The following is a 22,258-nucleotide window of genomic DNA, read 5'->3' on the forward strand; positions in this document are numbered from 1 at the left end:
CTAGCTATCCACCTAATCTTACCCCTGAAATGGGAGGCTTATTAGGCCAGCGATAATGAGCTTCCCTCACCTAAGCAGATATAAGGATAATTCCGAGCGAATAGAAGTTCATAGTTAGCTCAGAATTAAGATTAAGTTACTTAGGTCTTCAATTAATGAAATAGTCAGTTTTATACATAAAACGACATTTAGAACGTAAAAAGTGACTATTTCATGGTTCAGTCTTATACAAACTCATTACATAGGATGCCCCCACTCACATATCTCTATATAAACGATTCAGGATCACATCGTTTGTACTAACTACAAAGTGGGTCGTATTCATAGTGTCCTTAGAACAAGGCGCCCAACCTTATTCATTTACTATAGACCATTTTGGCTATATATTTGAACTTGATCCACATTTATGTCAATACATAAAGTTCAAACTACATTAAATAGCCTTAGGACCTTAGTTTATTGGATTCAAGATTATAACTTTAATAACAATTTTGTGGAAAAAAAAAACAGAATATGTTTATTAATTTACAAACTACGAGTTTTAGAACATAAAATCCAACAGTACTCAACTCGACATAGTTGGAGGTTTTTTTTGGAGGTCATTCGCTGTGTTTTTTATCTTGGAGATCATTGTGTTCGTGGTGCTGTGATCGTGTAGTGTTGCGATCATAGTGTTCGAGCTTGCAATCTTGTTGATTGTTCGAGCGTTCGTGATTGAGGGTGTTTGAAGATGAGTCTTCAAAGGTATGTATAATTATTCCCTTGATCTTTGTAAAGCATACTATAATTTCGTTTTGTGCATAGCCTGTAAGTTTCTGTTTCTTGATTGTAATTATATATGTTCATATACGAATGAAATTTGGAACGATCATTCCGCTGCTCATGGAAATCTCTTGTCAGATTTCCTACAGTCTCCACATGCAATTCAAGACTCATAAGATAGCCTAGGATGTTAGTTTATTGGATTTAAGGTTATTAAGACAAAACAAATACAATACAGTCAATAACACTTATTGAAATAACATCGATAACTCTTTATTGATGACAGTTAATTATTTACATTTTCTATCTACGAGTTTCGATCTTTAATATATCTAAATACAAGGATTTGTTTTTAGAAATTTGCGAATGAAGACCAAGGTAATGTTGAGTTTTATGTCCTAAAACTCGTGGTTTATAAACAATAAACTTATTCTGTTAATCAATATAGATGTTATTGAAGTTTGATTCAATAAAGTTGTTATTGAATGTTTGAATTGGTCATTTTGTTTTAGAAATAACCTAAATCTAATAAACTAAGATCCATGACTATTACATGAGTATTTGAATTTTATGTGGAGACATAAGAGTGGATCAAGTTCGAGTAAATAGCCAAAATGGTCTATAGTATACAGATAAGGCTAGGTACCTTATTCTGGGGACACTATCAGATGCTGCCAATTTGTAGATGTTACAATTGTTGTAAAGTGTTACAAACGAAGTGATATTGATTCGTTCACGTGGAGACATGCGAGTGAAGACATCCTATGCAAAAAGTTTGTATAAGATCAGACCAAGAAATAAGTCACTCTTACTTTATAACGTTGTTTACTATTAAGACTGACTATTTCAAAGTGATGACCTAGGTAACTTGACATTAATCCTGAGCTAACTATGAAATACTATTTAATCAGGATTATTCTTAGATTTGCATGGGTGGGGGTTGGCTCAACAACGTCGGCTCAATAAGCCTCCCATTTCTGAGCTAAGACCGGGTAGATAGCTGGATAACTAGAGACATAAGGTGCAAGATGGAATTCACTTCTATCTGCTTTTAGTGATAGTAGAGAGGTTGTTCTCTTAAGTACTGACTTTGGATCTTGAACAAGGGGCCCCACCCCTCTCATTGGCTCGAGAGGGACTCAGTTTGTTGATTGGATCACAAACCAATTGCTCATTAAAAGATCAGTGAGACTTAAGGTACAAGATGTAATCTCGAGGGTAAAACAGCTTTTTGACCCCGTCGTTATTACAAACAAACTGTGAAGGGTTTACTTACTAATTATGGTTATATCGAATAGACACAATTATATATTGAGTGCAACTACTAGGCTTTAGTGGAGTGAGTCAGTAGTTAACGAATGTTGGTTAATTAGGTTAAAGAGTTTAGCTAGTTAAGCTCGGATCGTCGAAGTCCATGATCTATAGGTCTATTAGGTCCCTTACTAGCTTACAAACGGATTAAACCTTAGAATAGCGTGATGAGAGAATTTGAAATATTCAAATTCAAATTAAGGGAATTAGTAATTATATACGATATAATTACATGTTTAATTTTCGAATTAAACAAAATTGGAGAATTGGATAATATTTAAATTTAATTTAAATATTAATTACATGAATAGAGATTCATGGTTATGAAATTGGTGTTTTTAATAATTTAATATTGAATATTAAATTATTTTAATTAATTAAATTGTTTAATTAAATGAGTAAATTTTATTTGAAATTAATTATTTGAGTTAATTTTATCTGAAATTTGAAAATTGAATTTTATGAAAATACAAATTTCAAAATTCAATTTTTGTGTTATAATTTAATTTTCTGAAAATTAAATTTAAGTAAACTGAATTTTTTAATTTAAAAGAAAAAATTGAATTTTAATTTAAAATTCAAATTTATAGAATATTACTCTTAATGGGTTTATCCCACTTTGGACACTCCGATTCCACTAGATTCTTCAAGGAGGTGTCTTCATCTTCATGACAATTGAGATTGCATGAAGAAGGTGATTAAAATAAGCTTCATTTTGCTGAGAAAAAGACATGCAAAATTGATTTTTCAGGGGTTGAGAGATTGAAGAAAGAGTTCTCTCTCTAGTAAAAACCAGTCCTTCCTCTCCAAAAATTGCACTAAATTTAGCTCATTTTGTGAACTCCACAATTCAATCTAAAGTTCTAGAGAATAGTAGGGAAGATCAAGTGGTGGTCCACACCTTGTTGCTGAGGAGATTGAAGCTAAATTTTGTGGATTAAAGGAGTTCTACAATGGTATATCATAAACCATCTTTTCTATTTTCTAAACATGCTTTCTTAGTTGCTAAAATTGATGAATTAGAGTGGTTAATGATTCTGCTTGCTTTTGCTAATTGCATGCTTAACTCCAATAGGTAATGCCCTAACGACTCCAAAAATCGGATCCCAAACACCTCATGGATATTCTTGACCACCTCTTGCGACGTGTTTCTTGCTTGTCATAAACATGGACTTATTAAAATTAATAATTTGACAAGAAGCTCTTTCAGAAGTTTCCAAAACTTGCTTGATGACCAGGCAATTTTTCTCTTCGCTCGAAAGAAAAGGAGTTTGTCATCTACAAAAAAAATATGTGAGAAATGTAACGACAATAAGTGTTAATACACAAACCTGAAAAGTGATCGACTCATTCCTCCTCATGCAATAAAATGGAGAGACCTTAAGTGCATATATGAAAGAGATAAGGTGGCAAAGGATTCTCCTGCCTTAAACCGTAAGACAACTTGAACTGTATATAGCAGACACCATTGAAATTGACGGAGAAGGAAATAGATTCAATACAATGCATAATCAATTGAATCCATATGTAACAAAATCCTATATTTCCCATAACTTGTCAAAGAAAACTCCATTCTACCCGATCATAAGCTTTGTTCATGTCCAATTTTAAGTCCACCACCCCAACTTTACCAGATCGTTTATTAATCATCGAGTGCACACAGTCGAAGCCAATAATAGCATTATCCGTGATGAGCCTTCCAAGAATAAAATCTGACTATGAAGGGAAAACGATAAGGTCCAGAGTCCCCTTCAAACAATTTGCCAACACTTTAGCCACAAGTTTGTAAATAACATTTAGTTCAGAAATCTGACATCGAAGAAGGATGCAACCCTTTAGAATGAGCACTATAGAGGTGTAATTAAGATTCTCTAACAACTCCTCACCATTCAGAATATTGAGGTATAGTCTTGTCGTATTGTCCTCAATCACCTCCCAATAACCAACCGTTAGGCTCAGTGCTTTGGATGGGTGTATGCTTTTCACAACCGCCACAATCTCAGCCGCATAAAAAGGTTAGACAAAATTATCATTGATCTTTGCCGAAATCGACTAGGGGATGACATTTAAAATTTTAGTAACACTATCAGCATATTGGTTAGAGGATTGAAATAGATTTTCGAAATACTGAGTTGCCATCCATCTCCTTCTCATTATCGACCCAAGAGCCATCCTGAGCTTGTAATATGCAAATCCTGTTGTATTTCCTGCAGTGGGAGGCCCAGGTATGAAACCAGTTAGTGTTCCTATCTCTCCATTTTAATCAATGCTCACGAGAACGCTGCTTCTACCAGTAATTATTCTAAACCCTCCCAGATTTTATCATCTTGGACCGCCAATTCGGAAGTAGTCCGAAGATAATTTCCTGGATATCCTTTTTTTTTTTTGTTTAATTGCCCCTATAAGTGACCCATTCAATCTGTTCCTGTTCCATTGTGCGAGATTTCTAAAGCATGTTCTAGCCTTTCTCCTTTGCTCCCTTGGGTGTAATTAGGGCTAGTAGTGGTAGTGTGAATTTTCAATTGGTCAGATTGGCTTGGGAAACTTGGGGTTTGAAGTCCTTGGTCCTCACCAGAATTAAGTGGGAAAGAAGGCCCAATCGACCCAGAGACTTGGTATGGATTGGCTGAAGGAGTGGGTTGGGGCGGTTCGGTTCGGTTCTTGATGGAATTTAATGGCCGGTTCTAGGTTTTGAGATGGGAGAACCGGTTCTTTTAAATCCAAGTTGACTTGGGAATTTGCCAGTCGTTTCTCACAACCCACAATTTCCTGATTTCCTCTCCACAAAATAAATCACCATTAATGCGTATTGCGTAGCTTTTTCTCAACGGCGTCCTTCGAAATCAACGCCGTCTTTCCATATCCGGTGTTCGACGGTCCTTCGCCGTGGATCTGACCAGAACGCTCCTCCGCCGCTTCTCCACCGTTCGCCATCGCTTTCGGTGCTGCGATCCGTTCCTGTCCAGAGCTGGTCATCGGAATCCTCCTCCCCATCGGTTTCGGTTGGATCCGCTGGTGATTTATTCCATCTGCTCGAATTATCACTCTTCCTCGTCCTCTACCTCTTCCTTGATCTGTTTGGTCAAATTGAGCGCCTTTGGTATCAAAGCTTTGTTTTCGATTAGGCATTGGCCGTCGTAGTTCAGGCCCATATCGAGGTTCAACATCCTCCCTCAAACTGAACAGAGCAGTCAGGCAAGGTATGTCCTATAATCCCACAACCATAACAAAAATCGGCAAGTTTCTCATAAGAAATCGGTACCCAACGTTCTTCTGCCGTTGATCCCAATTTAATAAGTGACGAAAAACTGCTGTTGCTCTGTGGCTCCTCGAACACCAGCATTCCATTATCGAATATCCAAGGTTCGTTATTAATGATCCAATTTTTGTCTTTAGAGAATCTGAATTTGCATTGAAAAATATTCTTCCCCACGTTCTCAATACGAACCGAAATATTACTCCAAATTATGGGCAGTTTTGTTTTAAACATCTCGACATGTATGATTCGATGTGTTAGAATTTTGCACACATGGAATTCCCTTGGCCAGTATTTAGTTCTGAACATTCCTCATCATCAATTGTTAAAATGTTTGCCCGTTCTTCCTCAGACAACTTCAATTTTTCAATGTGATCAGCCAAAAGATCATCCGCCATGATAAAGAAGAGACAGGATCCGCCTTCTCCAATGAAAACCACCCAAGATCGGCACACACCACCACCATTCGCTTGCCTTACACTTAAACGCTCATCTTTTCTTTTCTATCTTTTCTTTAGTAATTAGTTAGGTTAAAATATTATTTTAGTGTGTTGAATTAATTACTAAAACTTATTATGACTTATGACATTGGACCATTAGTCATAGATATCTTATCTATTGTCATCATTTTCATGTATTGTATGGCTGTTAACTTGATGTTTTTAAATGAAATATTTCACAATATATTTATATGCACGACATCATTTTCATAATTTGACTATGACGATATGTCGCCTCGTGTGTTGGTGTCCATGCTTACTAGATTATAACTAAGGTAGTTTTGCAGACCGTACGAAGTTGACGGAAGGCACTGCTGAAAAAAGGTTTCCATGGCAACTTCGGAAGAGAATAGTGCATTGTTCCCTATTTTTATTTTGACAATAATGGCACTGCCTTTAGTGCCTTATACAATTCTTAAGCTTTGTCGGGCTGCTTCGAAGAAGGCAAAGATTATACATTGCCAGTGTTCTGAATGTTCCCGTTCAGGGAAGTACCGTAAGTCGATATTTAAGCGAGTAAGTTTTTTTTATGACACTGAATCTTCTATCCGATAAAAAAAGGTAAGTTTCAAATCTGTTTCAAATGTTTGTTGCATTATATGTTGCAGATAGCAAATTTCTCGACATATAGCAACTTGACACTAGTACTTCTTTGGATCTTCATGTTCGTGTTGGTCTATTACATTAAAAATATTAGCCGGGAGGTAAAATTACATTTGATGTTTAATGAGGAAGAAAATTTATATTCCTCCTGAATGTTATTTTGTTTTGGTTTTGCCTATTGATACTATTAAAACTAATTATTTTCTCCATGCGTAAAATATGTTATACGTAATGTTGGGAGTAAGAGATAATTTTATGATAACTGCACAGATTCAAGTCTTCGAGCCATTTAGTATTCTAGGATTGGAAACTGGGGCTTCAGAGGCTGATATAAAGAAGGCATACAGGAGACTTTCTATCCTATACCATCCAGATAAAAATCCAGATCCAGGTTAGGTATTTTAATTGTTTAGTGCTCCATTAATTTTCTAACCTTTGCAGGCCTCAGCTAAACTCCCTCGCTTCTTTTTCTCAGAGGCCCATACATATTTCGTGGAGTTCATATCTAAAGCTTATCAAGCTTTGACAGATCCAATATCCCGTGAGAATTATGAAAAATATGGCCATCCGGATGGCAAGCAGGTTTTTTAACTTTTTCTTACGCAGGAAATGAGAATAACTGTCTTGTATGGTTTTCGGATTTTTATAAATGACCCTTGTAATTTAAGCTTGCTAATATTTTGATGCAGGGGTTTCAAATGGGAATTGCACTCCCTCAATTCTTACTAAACATTGATGGGGCATCTGGTGGGATACTTTTACTGTGGATTGTTGGAGTTTGTATTATCTTGCCCTTGGTAATAGCCGTTATATATCTTTCAAGGTCGTCTAAATACACTGGAAACTATGTCATGCGTCAGACACTTTCCACATATTATTACTTCATGAAGCCTTCTTTGGCACCAAGGTATCTTTAGTCAAAAGTTTTGGCTATCTTCTGTTTTTAGGTTAACAAAGACTAGACAATTCAAATTAAATCAATTTTAGCAATAGCTAATATCCCGGTAATTGGTAAAAGATGTCCATGACCATTCTTCTTATTTGCTTTCAAATCTGTTTAGTTACACACTATTGTCATTCTAGAATAAAATAAGACGTCTTTGTCTACTACCATATGAAAAAAGTCGAGAAAATTATTCAGCTCTTCTTCTCGAAGTAAGTCCTGTACTTTTCTTTTTTTATTTTTTTTCTTAACATCATTGATAAATTTGGCTATACACAGCAAAGTAATGGATGTGTTCATAAAGGCAGCTGAGTATGTGGAAATGCCAGTTCGTAGAACTGATAATGACCCTCTTCAAAAGATATTTGGACTAGTTAGGAGTGAGTTGAATCTTGACCTTAAGAACATTAAACAAGAGCAGGCGAAGTTTTGGAAGCAACATCCAGCCCTTGTTAAAGTAATTTCTGCTCTGTTCAACTTTTATCAGTGACTTAAATCCTTCGACATTTTGAATGTATATACATTTACAATTTACATCTGTACCCTCTTTTACATTCAGACACAATTGTTGATCCAAGCTCAATTAACTCGTGAATTTGCCAACTTGCCTCCACCTTTGAATGCTGACTTTAAACATGTGCTGGAACTTGCTCCTCGCCTTCTTGAAGAATTAATGAAGGTGAGATGAAGAATTCTAGTCCAAAGTTAACTTACAACTTTGAATTTTCCCAGCTGCATTTAGTGTTGAGTATTGTGTTGTATCATGATATCATGCATGTTGACCATTCAACAGTACTCTCGCTTTTGATGGAAAATAGTGAAAGGCAAATTTGTGATTGATAAGGGAATGATTCGTTCCCAGAAGAATGTGCTTTATCTCATTCGTAATGGTTTGTTAAAAGACCGTCGACAACCTAGACGTAACAATGTGCCTTAGATGTGAATTATTTCTGTACCTTTTGGCTAGCAAATGTCTTAAGAGTTACAGGGTGGGGGAGTGGGGATGGTTGTGAATTGACTTCCCAGGTTTTGTCGCTCCTTATTTTCTAGTTACTTATTTTACAAAAAGAATCTGCGATAGTCTAATATGCTTAATTATCTTCTTGTGCTTAGATGGCACTGATCCCACGTAATGTCCAAGGACAAGGATGGCTACGTCCTGCAACCGGGGTCATTGAGCTCACACAATGTGTCATTCAGGTAATTATCATTGTAAATTTCCCACAAATGCTTTGGAAGTCACATGAACATTATCTTCTCAAGGCATATCTGGATCCTTCTATTTTTGAGAAGTACTGCAGTAGTGGTGCAGAACCCATGTATCTTGTCTGTCGAATATATCACAGAAACTTTGGCCACCATTAATTTATCTTGATCCGTATCACATGTTAAATGCAGGCTGTTCCTCTCAGTACAAGAAAGGCCACTGGAGGATCCTCTGAAGGGATTGCACCATTTCTACAGTTGCCGCATTTTAGCGAGGCTGTTGTCAAGAAGATAGCCCGCAAGGTAGGTTGGACAATATCACTTTGAAGTATGCCACTCATAGTTTATTATTATTTTCTTTAATCAAGGAGTTTGAATTAGCCTATTCTTTTATGCATTGTTCACTTTTCTTCCCTTCCGTAGATTTCTGCTATTCTAATGCATTTTTTTGGTAATTTGATGCAGAAAGTGAGAGCGTTTGAGGATCTTCAAAAACTGGCGCAAGAAGAGCGTGCCGAGCTGCTTACTCAGGTGGGTGGGTTCTCGCCTGCTGAAGTACAAGATGTTGAAACGGTGCTGGAAATGATGCCATCGGTTACTGTTACTATCTCATGTGAAACAGAAGGTGAAGAAGGTATCCAAGAGGGTGATACTGTCACTATTCAGGCTTGGGTGACACTTGAACGCCGAAACGGGCTCGTGGGTGCTCTCCCGCATGCCCCCTACTACCCGTTTCACAAAGAAGAGAACTTCTGGTTCTTGCTTGCAGATCCAAATTCAAACAATGTGTGGTTTTATCAGAAGGTCAGTTTCATGGATGAGGCTACGGCCATAACTGCTGCTTCCAAGGCGATTGAGGAACAAATGGAGGGATCTGGAGCAAGCGTGAAGGAAACCAGTGCTGCAGTTAGGGAAGCAGTGGAGAAGGTAAAAGCAGGATCAAGACTGGTTCTAGGCAAGTTCCATGCCCCAGCTGAGGGAAACTACAATTTAACTTGTTACTGCCTGTGTGATTCCTGGATCGGTTGCGATAACAAAACGAACCTGAAATTGAAAATCTTGAAACGAACCCGTGCCGGTACCCGTGGTGGCCTCATGGCAGAAGAAGGACCAACCATGGAAGATGGAATTGAAGAGGAAGAGGAAAATGATGAAGAAGAATATGACGATTACGAGAGTGAGTACAGTGAAGATGAAGCTGATGAACAAGATGTGAAAAGGAAGGGCCCTGTTGCCAATGGAAAAGCGCATAAGCAGAGTTCAAGTTCAGAAGGCTCTGGCTCTGATGATGAATGAAGAACCATTCCGTTATTTAGTGAGACAACCAACCCCTCCCGCGGGTAAATGGCCCCTTCCACACAGTGATAGTGCATTAGAAGCTTTTTTTTTTCCTTTCTTTTTGTCTCTATATTCCAGTTTTTAGAAGTTTTACGGCAACGAGATTGACTTTTAAACAGATTATGTTAGAGTATCAGACCAATATTTATTGCCCCTTTTTTCAAGCAATTAGTTCACGACCTTTGGCAATCTTAGCAAATGACTGTTATCCGGGTATGTTTGAGAGATTTTGAAATAATTAAAATTACTTTTAACATTTTTAAAAATCGCTATGAAACATGTTTATAATCGTTTAAAAATAATTTTGATATGATAATTGTACTTAAAAGTATAAAATTAAATATTAAATTAATTTTGAGTGATAATATATTTTATGGTAATTTTGAATGTGACAAAAGTAATCTTTAACAATTTCAAAATCATTTTCAAATATGATAATAATTATACTTAAAATATTAAATTAAATATTAAATTAATTTTGAATGAATATATTTTATGATAATTTTGAACGAAACAAAAATAATCTTTAACAATTTTAAAATCACTTTCACATATGACAATAATATGCACAAAATCTTACATTTTCATGTTCAAGTTGACTAACGTGATTAATTGTGATTTGTTTTTAATCTTGTGAGAGCATATCACTTTACCAGTAACCTTCTTTTATCACGAGTTACGGGCCAAGTTTCGAATATTTTTGTTGATAAAAATTTAAACCAAGAATTGATCCTAGTTAAATCTCAGCCATTATAACAACATTGAGGGCTGAAATAAAGAACTGGCTCTATGATCGCAATGCTTCATCCCATCTATTTAAATTACAAAATAACAATAATAAAAATAAAAGTCTACACTACGACGAACTTCAAATGGGAAATTCGGAATGTATGTATATATTTACAATTGCCCAAATCCCATGAAATCATGCTCAAAATTGTATTCTTTTGACATACATTCATCTTTCCGAATTTCATTCGGATCTTCGCTCATTTCCACGTCATCTTCAAGATTGGTATCCTCAGAAGTTATTTCGGCTTCCTCCAACAGCTTTGTTGAGCTATGTTCCATTTTGTCATGCTTACTTAAACTATTGTTGGGATTACCATTTTCGTACAGATACTTTGATCGTATTCTAACGCGCTTTCCTTTGATGTAACGATATTCCCATTTTGGTGGGGGATATTTCTTCATCAGCTTTTCGTATTTATCGAGCATACCCAACTCGTGGAAGACATTTCCAACCATAGTGACAATTTCCATATTTGGTTGAACTCCAAGTTCCTCCATATCAGCAAATACCTACGCCAATCGTAGTAAAATTTCAGTATCCATGGAATTCAATATGATTGACCTAAAAATATAAAATAGCTCATCGTAACAAGTTGTAAGCTCTAAATATGCCAAGCAACATGCTATTTATTTAACCTTTAATCTCATATTTTTCCTTTTTCAATTGTGAGTGTGAAGGACAACTTGGAGCTTTGGTGCTAAGAATATATTCCCTTTTTTCAATGGGAAGTGGGAACCAATGATTAGAGATTTATTACCTAACCTTCATAACTTTTAACCTTATTTTTTTAATCAATTTGGAGTGGAAGGAATCGTTAGAGCTTTGTTATTGATGCAGTTGAAACTACTTCTGCATTAATAGAACTAAATACCTCAAATAACTTGTCGTGCATTGCCCGATCGTAGTAGAGGGATATCATTTTATGAAAGAATATGCGAGGCATGCTCTCCAGATGCTGAGAAAACAATTTGTTCCAAAGCTCTTCAGCTTCATCAAGCCTTCCATCTTCAGCTAAGGCATTTAATAACGTGAAATAGCTTCCCATTGTTCTTCCTTGGCCCTTACTTAACATCCATTTCGTCAACTGCAATAGTACAGCCATTTTGCTTAACGCATTTGGTCGGAAACATCATCAAGACAAAACGGCAGAGCAAGAAAGGACACAAAATAAACATGTAAGAAAGTCCCACATAGAAAATGTACCTGAATTATCCTCTTCCACTCTCTTTGGTTTTCTAAGGTCTGCAGGGCTTTTTTTACAGTGATAAGAGGAAACTCTAGTTCCCAGGCAATGAAGGAATCAAGAGCCCCATACACTTCCTCCTTGACATTAGACAGTCCCTTGACCTAAAATGAGAAGTCAATACTTAAAAAAGCCAATCCAGTAAAAGAAAAGTACAAAAGTATCACCATGCCAAGTGTTCCCAAGGAACAAAAAGAGATTGCCCATGATTAAGGATGACTTTGATATTGATTTCTTTTCTTTTTTGATAATATATGGAGAGGAGAATCTGACCTCTGACTTCGAGGTTAATAGTTCATATTTGATGCTAGTTGAACTATGCTCATTATGGCTGGTATTGAATTTTTTTGGAAAATTAAAAGCACTATTTAAAAATTGTTTGATGTTTAGTTATGCTGTCAAAAGTAATAAACATCCTGAAATCCTAAAAGACGTCAAATGCTTCTTCCAAAAGTCTCAAAATGCATCCCAAATATTCTCTGAATCAAGTTGATAGTTCATGCTATGAAAATCCAATTTGAATAGGCATAATGGCACCCTTCTTTTTGTGGATGGAGAGTATAGGACTGGACTAGTGAGACAAGAACAAGAGAGCTTACACAATCAACAAGCTTTGCTGCCTTGGATACGGTCCCAATTCTCTTTTTGGTTTTCCAGACCCGAGGATATCTCGGCCGTGGCCCCTTTGCAGCGCATACCTAAAAAAATAAGTCGAAATTCTTGGGTGAGAAGGGAAAGAAAAGGTCAGGATCTGTCTAAAAACTACGATACAGAAATCCAATTTCCAGTTATCAGACATTGCTTCTTCAGAATCGAAAGGAACGGGCAACCGTAAATTGTAAAATGAACGATGTAGAAAGTACAACTCTGATTAAGTTTCATTATCCCTAGCAGAAAAGCAATTGACGAGAAGGCTTACAACTGAACTGCTTGCACACCAGGAAAAGTTAACAGATTCTATCCTTTTGGATATGACTGGAAAAGAGTAAATCAAAGTAAGCATCCTGAGCCAGCAAATGAAAACAAATATCAATAGATTTCGATAAATTGAACTCCAAATTTCCAACTCTAAGAGCTTAGGAGGAATAACCAAGCAGAAGCACGAAATCGCTATTCAATGAAAGAAGAGTGAATTTCATCATCTAACACAAAACATACTTTGAATCTAAGAACAAATTTCTCGTTTTCTTTCTGAAATTTTCTCAGTAACCAAACACAAACGTTGTGAGAAATAGATAGAACGAGAGAAAGGGAGAGTTTTTACCGGTAGGAAGCCGAGGAGGACGAGAGCGATGCTTGGGCTAAAGAGTGAGCCATTGAAGAAATAAGGGAAAATGATTTTCATTTCCCATATTTTATCTTTTATTTTATTTTTCTCGACATCTTTTGTGAAGGTTTAACAATTTTTTTATCCTTTTTATTTTATTACATTGTTATTACAATTTCTTGCTTTTTTTTTTTTTCTTTTTAAGTAGAACGGGAGTAGGAGATTCGAATCACAAAACATGTGATTACCTATGAAACACAGATACAGATATGGTTATACGATACGGATACGATCGGATATAACAATTTATCAATTTCTAAAATACTATACGGATACGTCTGAGGATACATCATTTTTTTATATATTTTTAATATATATATTTCTAGAAAACGAGGATATTGATACATTGAATATGCATTTTTTTCTTAAAAAAATCTAGGATATAAATTTAACATACAAGTTAATAATAATACCATAAAATAGAATACAAATACTGAAATACAATATAAAAAAAAAAACATCTAAGATATTGGAGTACAATAGTTAATAAAATGCAATAAAAAAGTGACTCACATTATAAAAAATAAGAAGAATAGAGGGAGAAGTATGAAGATACACGAAGAACAGATTAGAGGGAGAAGTATGAAGATAAACGAATAACTTTTTCATTGAATTGTTGAAGATATTCAAATGGTTTATATTTTTGAGGACTTTGTGGAGACTCAAATGTGAAGATGAAGATTAGATAATTCTAGGATCTGGTCTTTTATTTATTTTTTTCTTTTTAGTTTTGGACTCGAGTAATGAGTTTTTTAAATAGGTTGCATAGTTTTAGATTGGGAAAGAATAGATGAGTTGTTTTCTTTTTTCTTTAAAAAAAGTACACATAGAAATAGATATATCAAATCGCATGTCAGATACATATCTGGGAAGTATCGGTATCCGATACGTGTCTGATATGGATTCTTTACCTCACATGATAAAGTATCTGTGCTTCATAGGTGATTACTAACTCATTCATTTGACAATTTGTTGCTATTTTTTAGTCCAATGTGATTTGATAAGTCTCGTAAATTTATGTTATATTATCAAATCATATAATGAGAAATTCTAACTTCTAAAACTCTAAATTTATATTTTTTGTATTTGATGTCCAAGATTTGTGAGTTTTAAAAAATATTGATTGATGAATGAGACACGTAATTAAAATTTAGGGTGATTTAGTTTCACTTTTTAAATTTTTAATTTTGAAAAATAAGTTATTTTGGAAAAAAGTTGAAGTGTTTGGTAGCACTTGAAACAACTTTTGAAAATATTTTTAACGTGTATTTTAAACTTTTTTAAAAAGATTTTAAATAGAAATATTTTTTTTTTTAAAAAAAGCCCTCTTCTTAGTCAATCCAAACAAAGTCCTAGATTGCTTATTTGACCATTTTTACAATTGAAGTATCAAATAAGCATAAACTTAAAGCTCTCGTCTTATAATTTAGCCTTTTATCGTTTATTTTGACATTAAAAAGTACACAACAATTTTAAACTCAACTTCTTTACTTAAAAAAAGTATTAATTCTTTAAGTTAGAAAAAAGTTAGAAAAAAAAAATTCTTACAGACCAAAATTGATGAAAATATCGAAGTCTATAGATTTTAGTTTTCCATAACATGTTTGTGCTCATACATTTTTATTCATGACTGAAATGTGTATTTGGCAAGTTGTTCATTTATTTTGAAATTTTGATTATGATCATTTGAACTTAACGCTTGAGAAGAAATCACTAATGTTATTTCTTTGATTTGAGTTCAATAATTATAGGATAAATATTCAAATAAGTCATGAAAATACCTAAGAAATAATATATGGGTGCATCATGGATTGCATCCATCAATTGTGTAGTCCACTCAAATCACACAACAAAAAAACTTAAAAATATTTTTGAATAAAAGAATTTTTTTTATTATATGAAAAATTGTGGTTCGACAATTGAGTCGATTGCACAAAGATGTCTAAGATCTGGTTTCTTTATTTTCTTTGAAAAAATGGCCATTTTTCAAAATAACCCTGTTTTGTTTGGCCATGATGTATAATTTCACAAACAAAAAGTAAAAGAAAATCAAAGGTAATGGGCTGCATATAGTGTGAGCCCAATATATTGCTGCTATTGGGCTTGACCAGAATGCCGTAGACGATTTGTTGGTTCGTACAGCAATGGCATATTGATTGCTCGCATAGGATATTCTCCACTTGAAGCCAAGAAGAAGAGGGAAGAAGGGTCCTCAAAAAATTAGACAAAAAATGTGATATGACTCGATTTTTTAAAAAATGCCGAATGACTCTTAGATGATCTTTAACTTGGATGAAATTACCAAAATATATTCGAGCACACGTGGAAAAACAGTCTCGCTCTTGCTTGTCTCGCTCTATCTTTTTTTTTTCACTCACAAATTACTATGTCTCTCACTCTCGCTTGTCTTAAAAGATTAATGTGATTGACAACTGTGTTGTTTGAGATCTTTCTTAAAAGATTGTGTATGTGTTAGTTACTAAATTGTGGTGCTTTGATATGCTATTTATGCATATATATTATAATTATTGTGTACAGATAACCTGGACCAAATGTACCTTTTCTATTCATGTACATCAAATTTGATCAGGTCTATGTATGTAAAAGGCAATAGGAAAACGACACGAACACCACAATATTAGATGCCAAAGACTTAATAGTAGGCCTCTTTTGGGAAGGAACAATCTTAGAAAGAATGGAAGTCAAGCATCAGCAGACCATCTGGGCTCTGCATCAGATCTAACAATAACAGAGAGTGCTGAGGATGTTATACCTTCCTCTGCATAAACTGCTAGAACAATCACTAAGGTATCAATTTGTACGAATGTTGTTCTTAATTTCGTACTTAATCATGATGTTTAATATGTGTGATGCATCACTAGCAGGAAGGTTGTTTTCATTACTGCTTTATGCACCAACAAATGTTACCACTGGAAGGCACTCATATTCTTTTTTCTTCACGTTCTCGAGGACCAAAATGGAGGTCAAAGACTGAAAATCGACCCAGCTACACTAATCTACATCGTGCATGCAGTGAGATTTCTATATAAAAATACCAATGGGATTCATTCACGTAAGTACTGTGGATGCCATGTCTCCAACTTCTTGGAACATGTTACAATCTTGCTGCTAGCTCAATGCCTAATGACTTGGAAAATGTTGAATTACTACTCATCCTGGGTAGTTCTAAAAATATACTCTCTTATTCTTACTTCTGGAACTGAATATAGAATATTTAGTATAGATATATATTAAAATATATGTTATATCTAATATAACATATAACTTATAGTTTATTATTCTCTTATTTAACCTATAGTTTATGATATGAATCTCATTCATATATTTAATCTTTGAATCATATTCAAATATTTATTTTCTCTTAAATAAAATTTTATATTATAATACATCAAATGCATCACATTAATTATATCTCATTATAATGTACCACACGTATTATATTAATTATATCTTATATAATTGATTCTCTTTAATTAATTTGAACAATTCAAATTTATCCAAAATTAATTTGATTCTCATTAATCTTTATTGAACCAAGAAAGAGACTTTATGAACCTATAGATTGAAGCTCTAATGGTACTTGATCAATTAACTAAGCTCTTTAATTAAATTAATCAACTTCCATTAACTGCCAGTCAATCCACTAAATTGATAGTTGCACTCTTCGCACTATAGACATATTTCTGTGTCCATTGGATATAACCAATCAATAATGCATTCTCTTCACAAGTTGCTCATAAGTACATTGGGCCACAATTACCATTTTACCCCTATAGTTACATCTAACTCTTTAAGTACCATTAATCCATCTAATGAACAATTAGTTATAGTCAAACTATAATCAAACCCCTCTCGGGCTAGGAGAGGGTGTGACGCCACATTGTTCAAGCCTCAGAATCAGCATTTAAGGGAGTAATTTCTCTATTTACCTTAATAGTAAGGAATGAGCGAAATCTTTCCTGCATAACTGTGTTTCCAGCTCCTCAATTAGACAAATCCCCAAAATGACAAGTATATTGAGTCGGCGAAATAGGCCACTCTCACCCATGCAGATCAAATGACCATCTTCATAGGCACGAGTTTACAACTCGCTCAGGATTCAGGTCAAGTCGCCTATGGTCATCCTAGTGAAATGTATTCTCTTCTAGTAACGATGTTATATAGAGAAACTATTTATTTCATAGTTTAGTCTTACACAAACTCTTTGTATAGAATACCTCCACTCATATGTCTTCACATGAATGATTAGGATCAGATCATTTGTAGTACTTTACAACAATTTTAACAACTACAAAGTGGGTCATATTTGTAGTGTCACCAAAATAAGGTCCCCAACCTTATCCATTTACTACAGACTACTTATGTTATCACTTAAACATGATCCATATGTAAGTCTCCACATACATGTTTAAGTTATAGTTGATAACCTTGGATCTTAGTTTATTAGTTTTTGGATTAATGCAACTAAATGTCAAATAAAATACCTTTCATTTTATTTAATACATAAAATGTTTGTACAAATACAATTATAAACTAAAAGACCACGAGATTTAGGATATCAACCCCAACAATCTCCTACTTGTCCTCAAGCAAGTGGGGTGTACATAATAAAAGTACAAATGAGTACAATGGTACACAAAAAACAAGAAACTATGGCATACAATACGCGTCCAATAAAATCTCCCACTTACCTTAGACTAGATGAGACCTGTCTCGTAGAGCTGAACTCTCCAAGTGACTCTTAAACACCTTAGTTGCGAGGGCCTTTGTAAACAGATCAACAACGTTGTACTCCAATGCGATCTTCATGACAATCAGGTCCTCTCAATGCACAATCTCTTGAATCACGTGATACTTGCGCTCAATACGCTTTCCACGCTTGTGGCTCATGGGCTCCCTGGAATCACATTCAAATATTTATTTCTCTCATTAAAATTTTATATTATAATGTATCATTATAGTAGTTATATCTTATATAATTAATTCTCTTTAATTATTTTGGACAATTCAAATTAACCAAAAATTTTGATTATCATTAATCTTAATTGAGCTAATAAGGCGACCTTATGGACCTATACATTGAAGCTCCAAGGAATCTTGATTAATTAATTAAACTCTTTAATTTAATCAACTTTCATTAACTGTCGGTCACTCCACTAAAGAACGAAAGTTGCACTCTTCGCACTATAGATATATTTTTGTGTCCATTTGATATAACAAGTCAATAGTGCGTTGACCCTTCAAATTGTTCGTAAGTACAGTTGGAAAAATTATCGTGTTGCCCCTGTAATTACATCTAACTCCTTAAGTACCACTGATTCCTTTAATGAACAATTAGTTGTAATTCAACTTGAAGGAACTCTTATACAAGAGTACCTATGAGCGGAAGCGGATCTTTCCAATTCATTGTGACAGAATTTCCACATATGCATTCACACATACAAATATGCATTAAACAACTAAATTATCGGCATGCTTACAGATAAAAAAACACAAGAGAACAAGGAACTTACCAGTTGAAGACTTTATTCATGGCAAATCTCGCTTTCTCCATGAACAACCTCCTTGCGCTCTCGCTAGAATAACAGGCTATCGTTTAGCAACACCCTGGTCGTCTACCACGAACAACTCCACACGAACAGCAGGAATATGAGGACGACACCACCATTTGAAGCCCTTAGTATTCTTAGAGTGAGAATCTAGAGGGTGGGCTTTGTTCGGATTTGGTAGAGGTGAGGAGGAAAAGAGATCGTGTACAACTATCAGATAAGTGGGAGAAGGCAACGACTATCGTATAGTTAAGATGCTTGATCATTTAGGCGAGGTACATGATTGTGTAGGGAAAGCTAGGCGATCGTTTATACGATCGTTTAGAAAAGCTTGGGCGCTAAGCGATCGTTTAGAAGAAGCGTGTGCAGGTGAGTGATCGTTTAGTAAATGCAATGTGCTATCGTATAGGTTCTGTATTATTAAGCGATAGAATGCAAACCCCTCTTGAGTAATTTTAGCATGTTCTTTGCCAAATGAAAACAATTTTCATTTTATGAAAACCGAATTGAACTTCCCACTAATGCATAGTTACGGAGAAAACGAGGGCAATTATCCCATAATAGACCAATTAATAAAATAACAAATATAATCACATTATATTCATAACCTATAGTTTGATATCATATATTAATCATAGTGTTTTCTCCTCTACTTGATATAAATCATATTTATATTCAATTTTCTCCAAATTAATGTATCTCATACATTTAGTCAATCATATCATATATAATTAACTAGTTCAATTATATCATATATAATCGAACTTCCTCTTATATTTTATATAATTAACCAGTTCAATTTGAACATTTCAAACTGATCAAAAAACTTATTCTCAACTTGTATCCAACCTACTAAGGGGACCTTATGGATCTATGGCTCGAAGCTCCAACAGTACGTGAATAGCTGACTAAACTCTTTAGCCACAAGATTCACCATCCGTTAACTGCCGACATTTCACTAAAGACCGATAGTTGAACTCTTCTTACCACAGATATATTTCTATGTCCATCAAATATAACCAATCATCAGTACGATGACCCTTCACAAATGCTCGTAAGTACAGCTGGGCCAATTTATCGTTTTACCTCTGTAGTTACATCTTACTCTTCAAGTACCACTAATCCCTTTAATGAACAATACAACATAGTCCTACTATGTGTGGACACCTCTCAGGCCATGAGAAGGTGTGTGACGCCACATCGTTCAAGCCCTGGGATCAACCCTTAAGGGAGTAATCTATCTATTTACCCCTACTTCGGGGAAGGAGTGAATTCCATCTTCTGTAGCTGAGTTCCCAGCTCCCAAGTCAGACGAATCCCCAAAGTGGTAGGTTTGAGTCGGCGACCTGGCCATTCGCCCTCAATGGCAGGAGTTCCCAACTCACTCAAGATTGAGGTCATGTTACCTATGGTCATTCTAGTGGAGTGAAGTCTTTGTCATGAACGACGTTATATAACGAGACATTAACACTTCGTGATCAGGTCTTATACAAACTTTTTATATAGGATGCCTCCGCTCGCACGTCCCTACATGAATGATCAGGATCAGACCATCTGTGGTAAGTCACAACACTTGTAACTATTCTACAAAGCGAGCCGCATCCATAGCGTTACCAGGATAAGGTTTCCTTCCTATATCCATATACTACAAACCATTTTGGTTATCACTTAAGACATGATTCACTTGTATGTCACCACATACATGCTTAAGTTACATAATGACAACCAGAGATTTTAGTTTATTGGTTTGTGGTAAAGTAAATAAAACATCCAATGTGCAAAGTCAAGAAGTGAAGTAAATATCATATATTATACATCACAAGCATTCATATAAACTGTTTACAAACTACAAGACACGAGACTTTAGGGCATCGTCCCCAACAATCTCCCACTTGTCCTAAAGCGAGTGGGGTGTACAAATACTAGTAAAAAACAATAAACTAGGGCACTAAGGCCCAGTACAATAAAACCTCTCACTTTCCCTAGTGATAATGGGCAGAAATGCACGTTATTACAACGCAAAGTTATAAAACAATGCTGGTTTGTGATGACATGCAGAAATGCATGTCATCTTAGGTATTTTATTTAGAATTATGAGGGCTGTTAAGCAGAATATACGGCAATTATGTTAGGAATTCATGAGAAAATGAGCTTGCATCATTCAGCATGATGAGTCTCGGCTAACCCATTATTATGCGTTATTATACGTTCAATGTTCTATTTTTGTAGCTAATGCAGGAAGTGGACTCAAATGCGGAAGCCAGACTACCGCATAGATGACCGCATGCGGAGAAACTCTCCATCACAAAGGCGAACGCGTTCGATCAACGCATGGGTATTGCAGTAATCAGCCACATGCATCCATCGCATAGGAGTTGCGCTCGTCAAGCGATTGCGGTCATCGTGTAGAGTTGCGGTATTATGCAAATGCGGTCACTGCATGATTGTGGCTACACAATAACGCATAATAGAGGGATCAACGCAAGGTTGGTGGAATGAATGCATCAACGTACATCTCGGAAAATCAAAAGCTGATGTTGACATTTCACTTACCAGGCCGTTAGCAGCATAGATTCAGAAAGGACTAAATGCGTCGCGAATGTCAGAATCAGAGCAGTCCATTAATGCTTGGCAATCCACGCTCTATATAAAGAATCCGATGAGCAGAATTTCAACTTGTTCGAGGATTATCCCTGCAATCTAGGGTTTATCCCTACGATCCAGATAAATGCGTGAGAAGAAGCTTGAGAGTTCTTCACCTCATTCATCCATTCCGAGTGACAACCGGAGCCTTCCACCGGAGCTAGATCTCGAGAGACTCAGCTCCACCGCCCATCAATGGCACCACCGATAGCCTTGACGCACATCTGCTTGAAGCAAGTCATTGCTTCCAGTTGGTCATTTCATTTTCTCTTCTTTTCTTATATTGTATTGTATTACATTTTGTGATTAAGGAATTAATACATGATGTGTTCAATGCATTTCTGTGTTTCCTTCAACTCCATCTCCATCTTCTTTACTTAGCATCTTTAACTTTCATTGCATCACTTAGTGAGATTGTTAGAGTATCGCATACTTAGTCATGTGGATTAGGGATATGAAGCATGTAGCAAACCACCGAGAGGTGTGCGTTGCGTGAATGTGTGAGTAAACCTTATTTGCTTAGTGTGAAGCTGTAGCTACGCCTGTCTATAGGCGGATGCAAGGCTTGTCTATGAATAAAGTCAGCAACAATTAACTACCCGGGAGGGTAAGTGGTTAGTTGCATTAAGCAATGTAAGTTATTGTTCATTAGAAATAGGAATAATCTTCTATCAGCAAAGTTTATGCAGTTACCTTGTCTTATGAGCGCTTCATTCATCATTAGGCATACTTGAGAGAGTAGTCTAAAACCCAAATATAAGAC

General features: G+C 35.4%; 2 protein-coding genes across 5 annotated transcripts; one reads left to right on the top strand and one right to left on the bottom strand.

Annotated features, from left to right (window-relative positions):
- Positions 1–3,816: 3,816 nt before the first annotated feature.
- LOC120077752 (dnaJ protein ERDJ2-like) lies at positions 3,817–10,087 on the top strand. Of its 3 annotated transcripts, none has more exons than XM_039031751.2 (11): positions 3,817–4,088; positions 6,117–6,345; positions 6,438–6,533; positions 6,703–6,823; positions 6,908–7,014; positions 7,122–7,339; positions 7,655–7,832; positions 7,935–8,054; positions 8,489–8,575; positions 8,774–8,884; positions 9,047–10,087. In XM_039031751.2, exons 2-11 carry the CDS (start codon positions 6,160–6,162, stop codon positions 9,875–9,877), a joined length of 2,055 nt encoding a protein of 684 aa, XP_038887679.1. In that variant the 5' UTR covers positions 3,817–4,088; positions 6,117–6,159; the 3' UTR covers positions 9,878–10,087. The 3 variants fall into 3 exon arrangements, with proteins under 3 accessions (XP_038887679.1, XP_038887677.1, XP_038887678.1); XM_039031749.2 differs by having other exon boundaries at positions 3,827–5,436; XM_039031750.2 differs by lacking the exon at positions 3,817–4,088 and adding an exon at positions 4,817–5,273.
- Positions 10,088–10,709: 622 nt separating this feature from the next.
- EMB1417 (Pentatricopeptide repeat (PPR) superfamily protein) lies at positions 10,710–13,337 on the bottom strand. Of its 2 annotated transcripts, none has more exons than XM_039032304.2 (6): positions 13,220–13,337; positions 12,875–12,959; positions 12,555–12,653; positions 11,916–12,059; positions 11,584–11,796; positions 10,710–11,221 (listed from the first exon to the last, which is right to left on the bottom strand). In XM_039032304.2, exons 1-6 carry the CDS (start codon positions 13,270–13,272, stop codon positions 10,820–10,822), a joined length of 996 nt encoding a protein of 331 aa, XP_038888232.1. In that variant the 5' UTR covers positions 13,273–13,337; the 3' UTR covers positions 10,710–10,819. The 2 variants fall into 2 exon arrangements, with proteins under 2 accessions (XP_038888232.1, XP_038888233.1); XM_039032305.2 differs by having other exon boundaries at positions 13,114–13,232.
- Positions 13,338–22,258: the final 8,921 nt, after the last annotated feature.

Source organism: Benincasa hispida, chromosome 5, assembly GCF_027475165.1.
Source record: "Benincasa hispida cultivar pf3 chromosome 5, pf3_genome.v1.1, whole genome shotgun sequence".
NCBI classification, from domain to species: Eukaryota; Viridiplantae; Streptophyta; class Magnoliopsida; order Cucurbitales; family Cucurbitaceae; genus Benincasa; species Benincasa hispida.

Excerpts from the sequence above, each read along its gene's own strand:
- LOC120077752 (XM_039031751.2), top strand. The coding sequence starts at position 6,160 with ATGGCAACTTCGGAAGAGAATAGTGCATTGTTCCCTATTTTTATTTTG. Across the intron at positions 6,534-6,702 it reads TTAAAAATATTAGCCGGGAG|ATTCAAGTCTTCGAGCCATT; the intron begins GTAAAATTACAT and ends ATAACTGCACAG. Across the intron at positions 6,824-6,907 it reads AGATAAAAATCCAGATCCAG|AGGCCCATACATATTTCGTG; the intron begins GTTAGGTATTTT and ends TCTTTTTCTCAG.
- EMB1417 (XM_039032304.2), bottom strand. The coding sequence starts at position 13,272 with ATGGCTCACTCTTTAGCCCAAGCATCGCTCTCGTCCTCCTCGGCTTCC. Across the intron at positions 12,654-12,874 it reads GGTGTGCAAGCAGTTCAGTT|GTATGCGCTGCAAAGGGGCC; the intron begins GTAAGCCTTCTC and ends TTATTTTTTTAG. Across the intron at positions 12,060-12,554 it reads CAGCAAAGCTTGTTGATTGT|GTCAAGGGACTGTCTAATGT; the intron begins GTAAGCTCTCTT and ends TTCTCATTTTAG.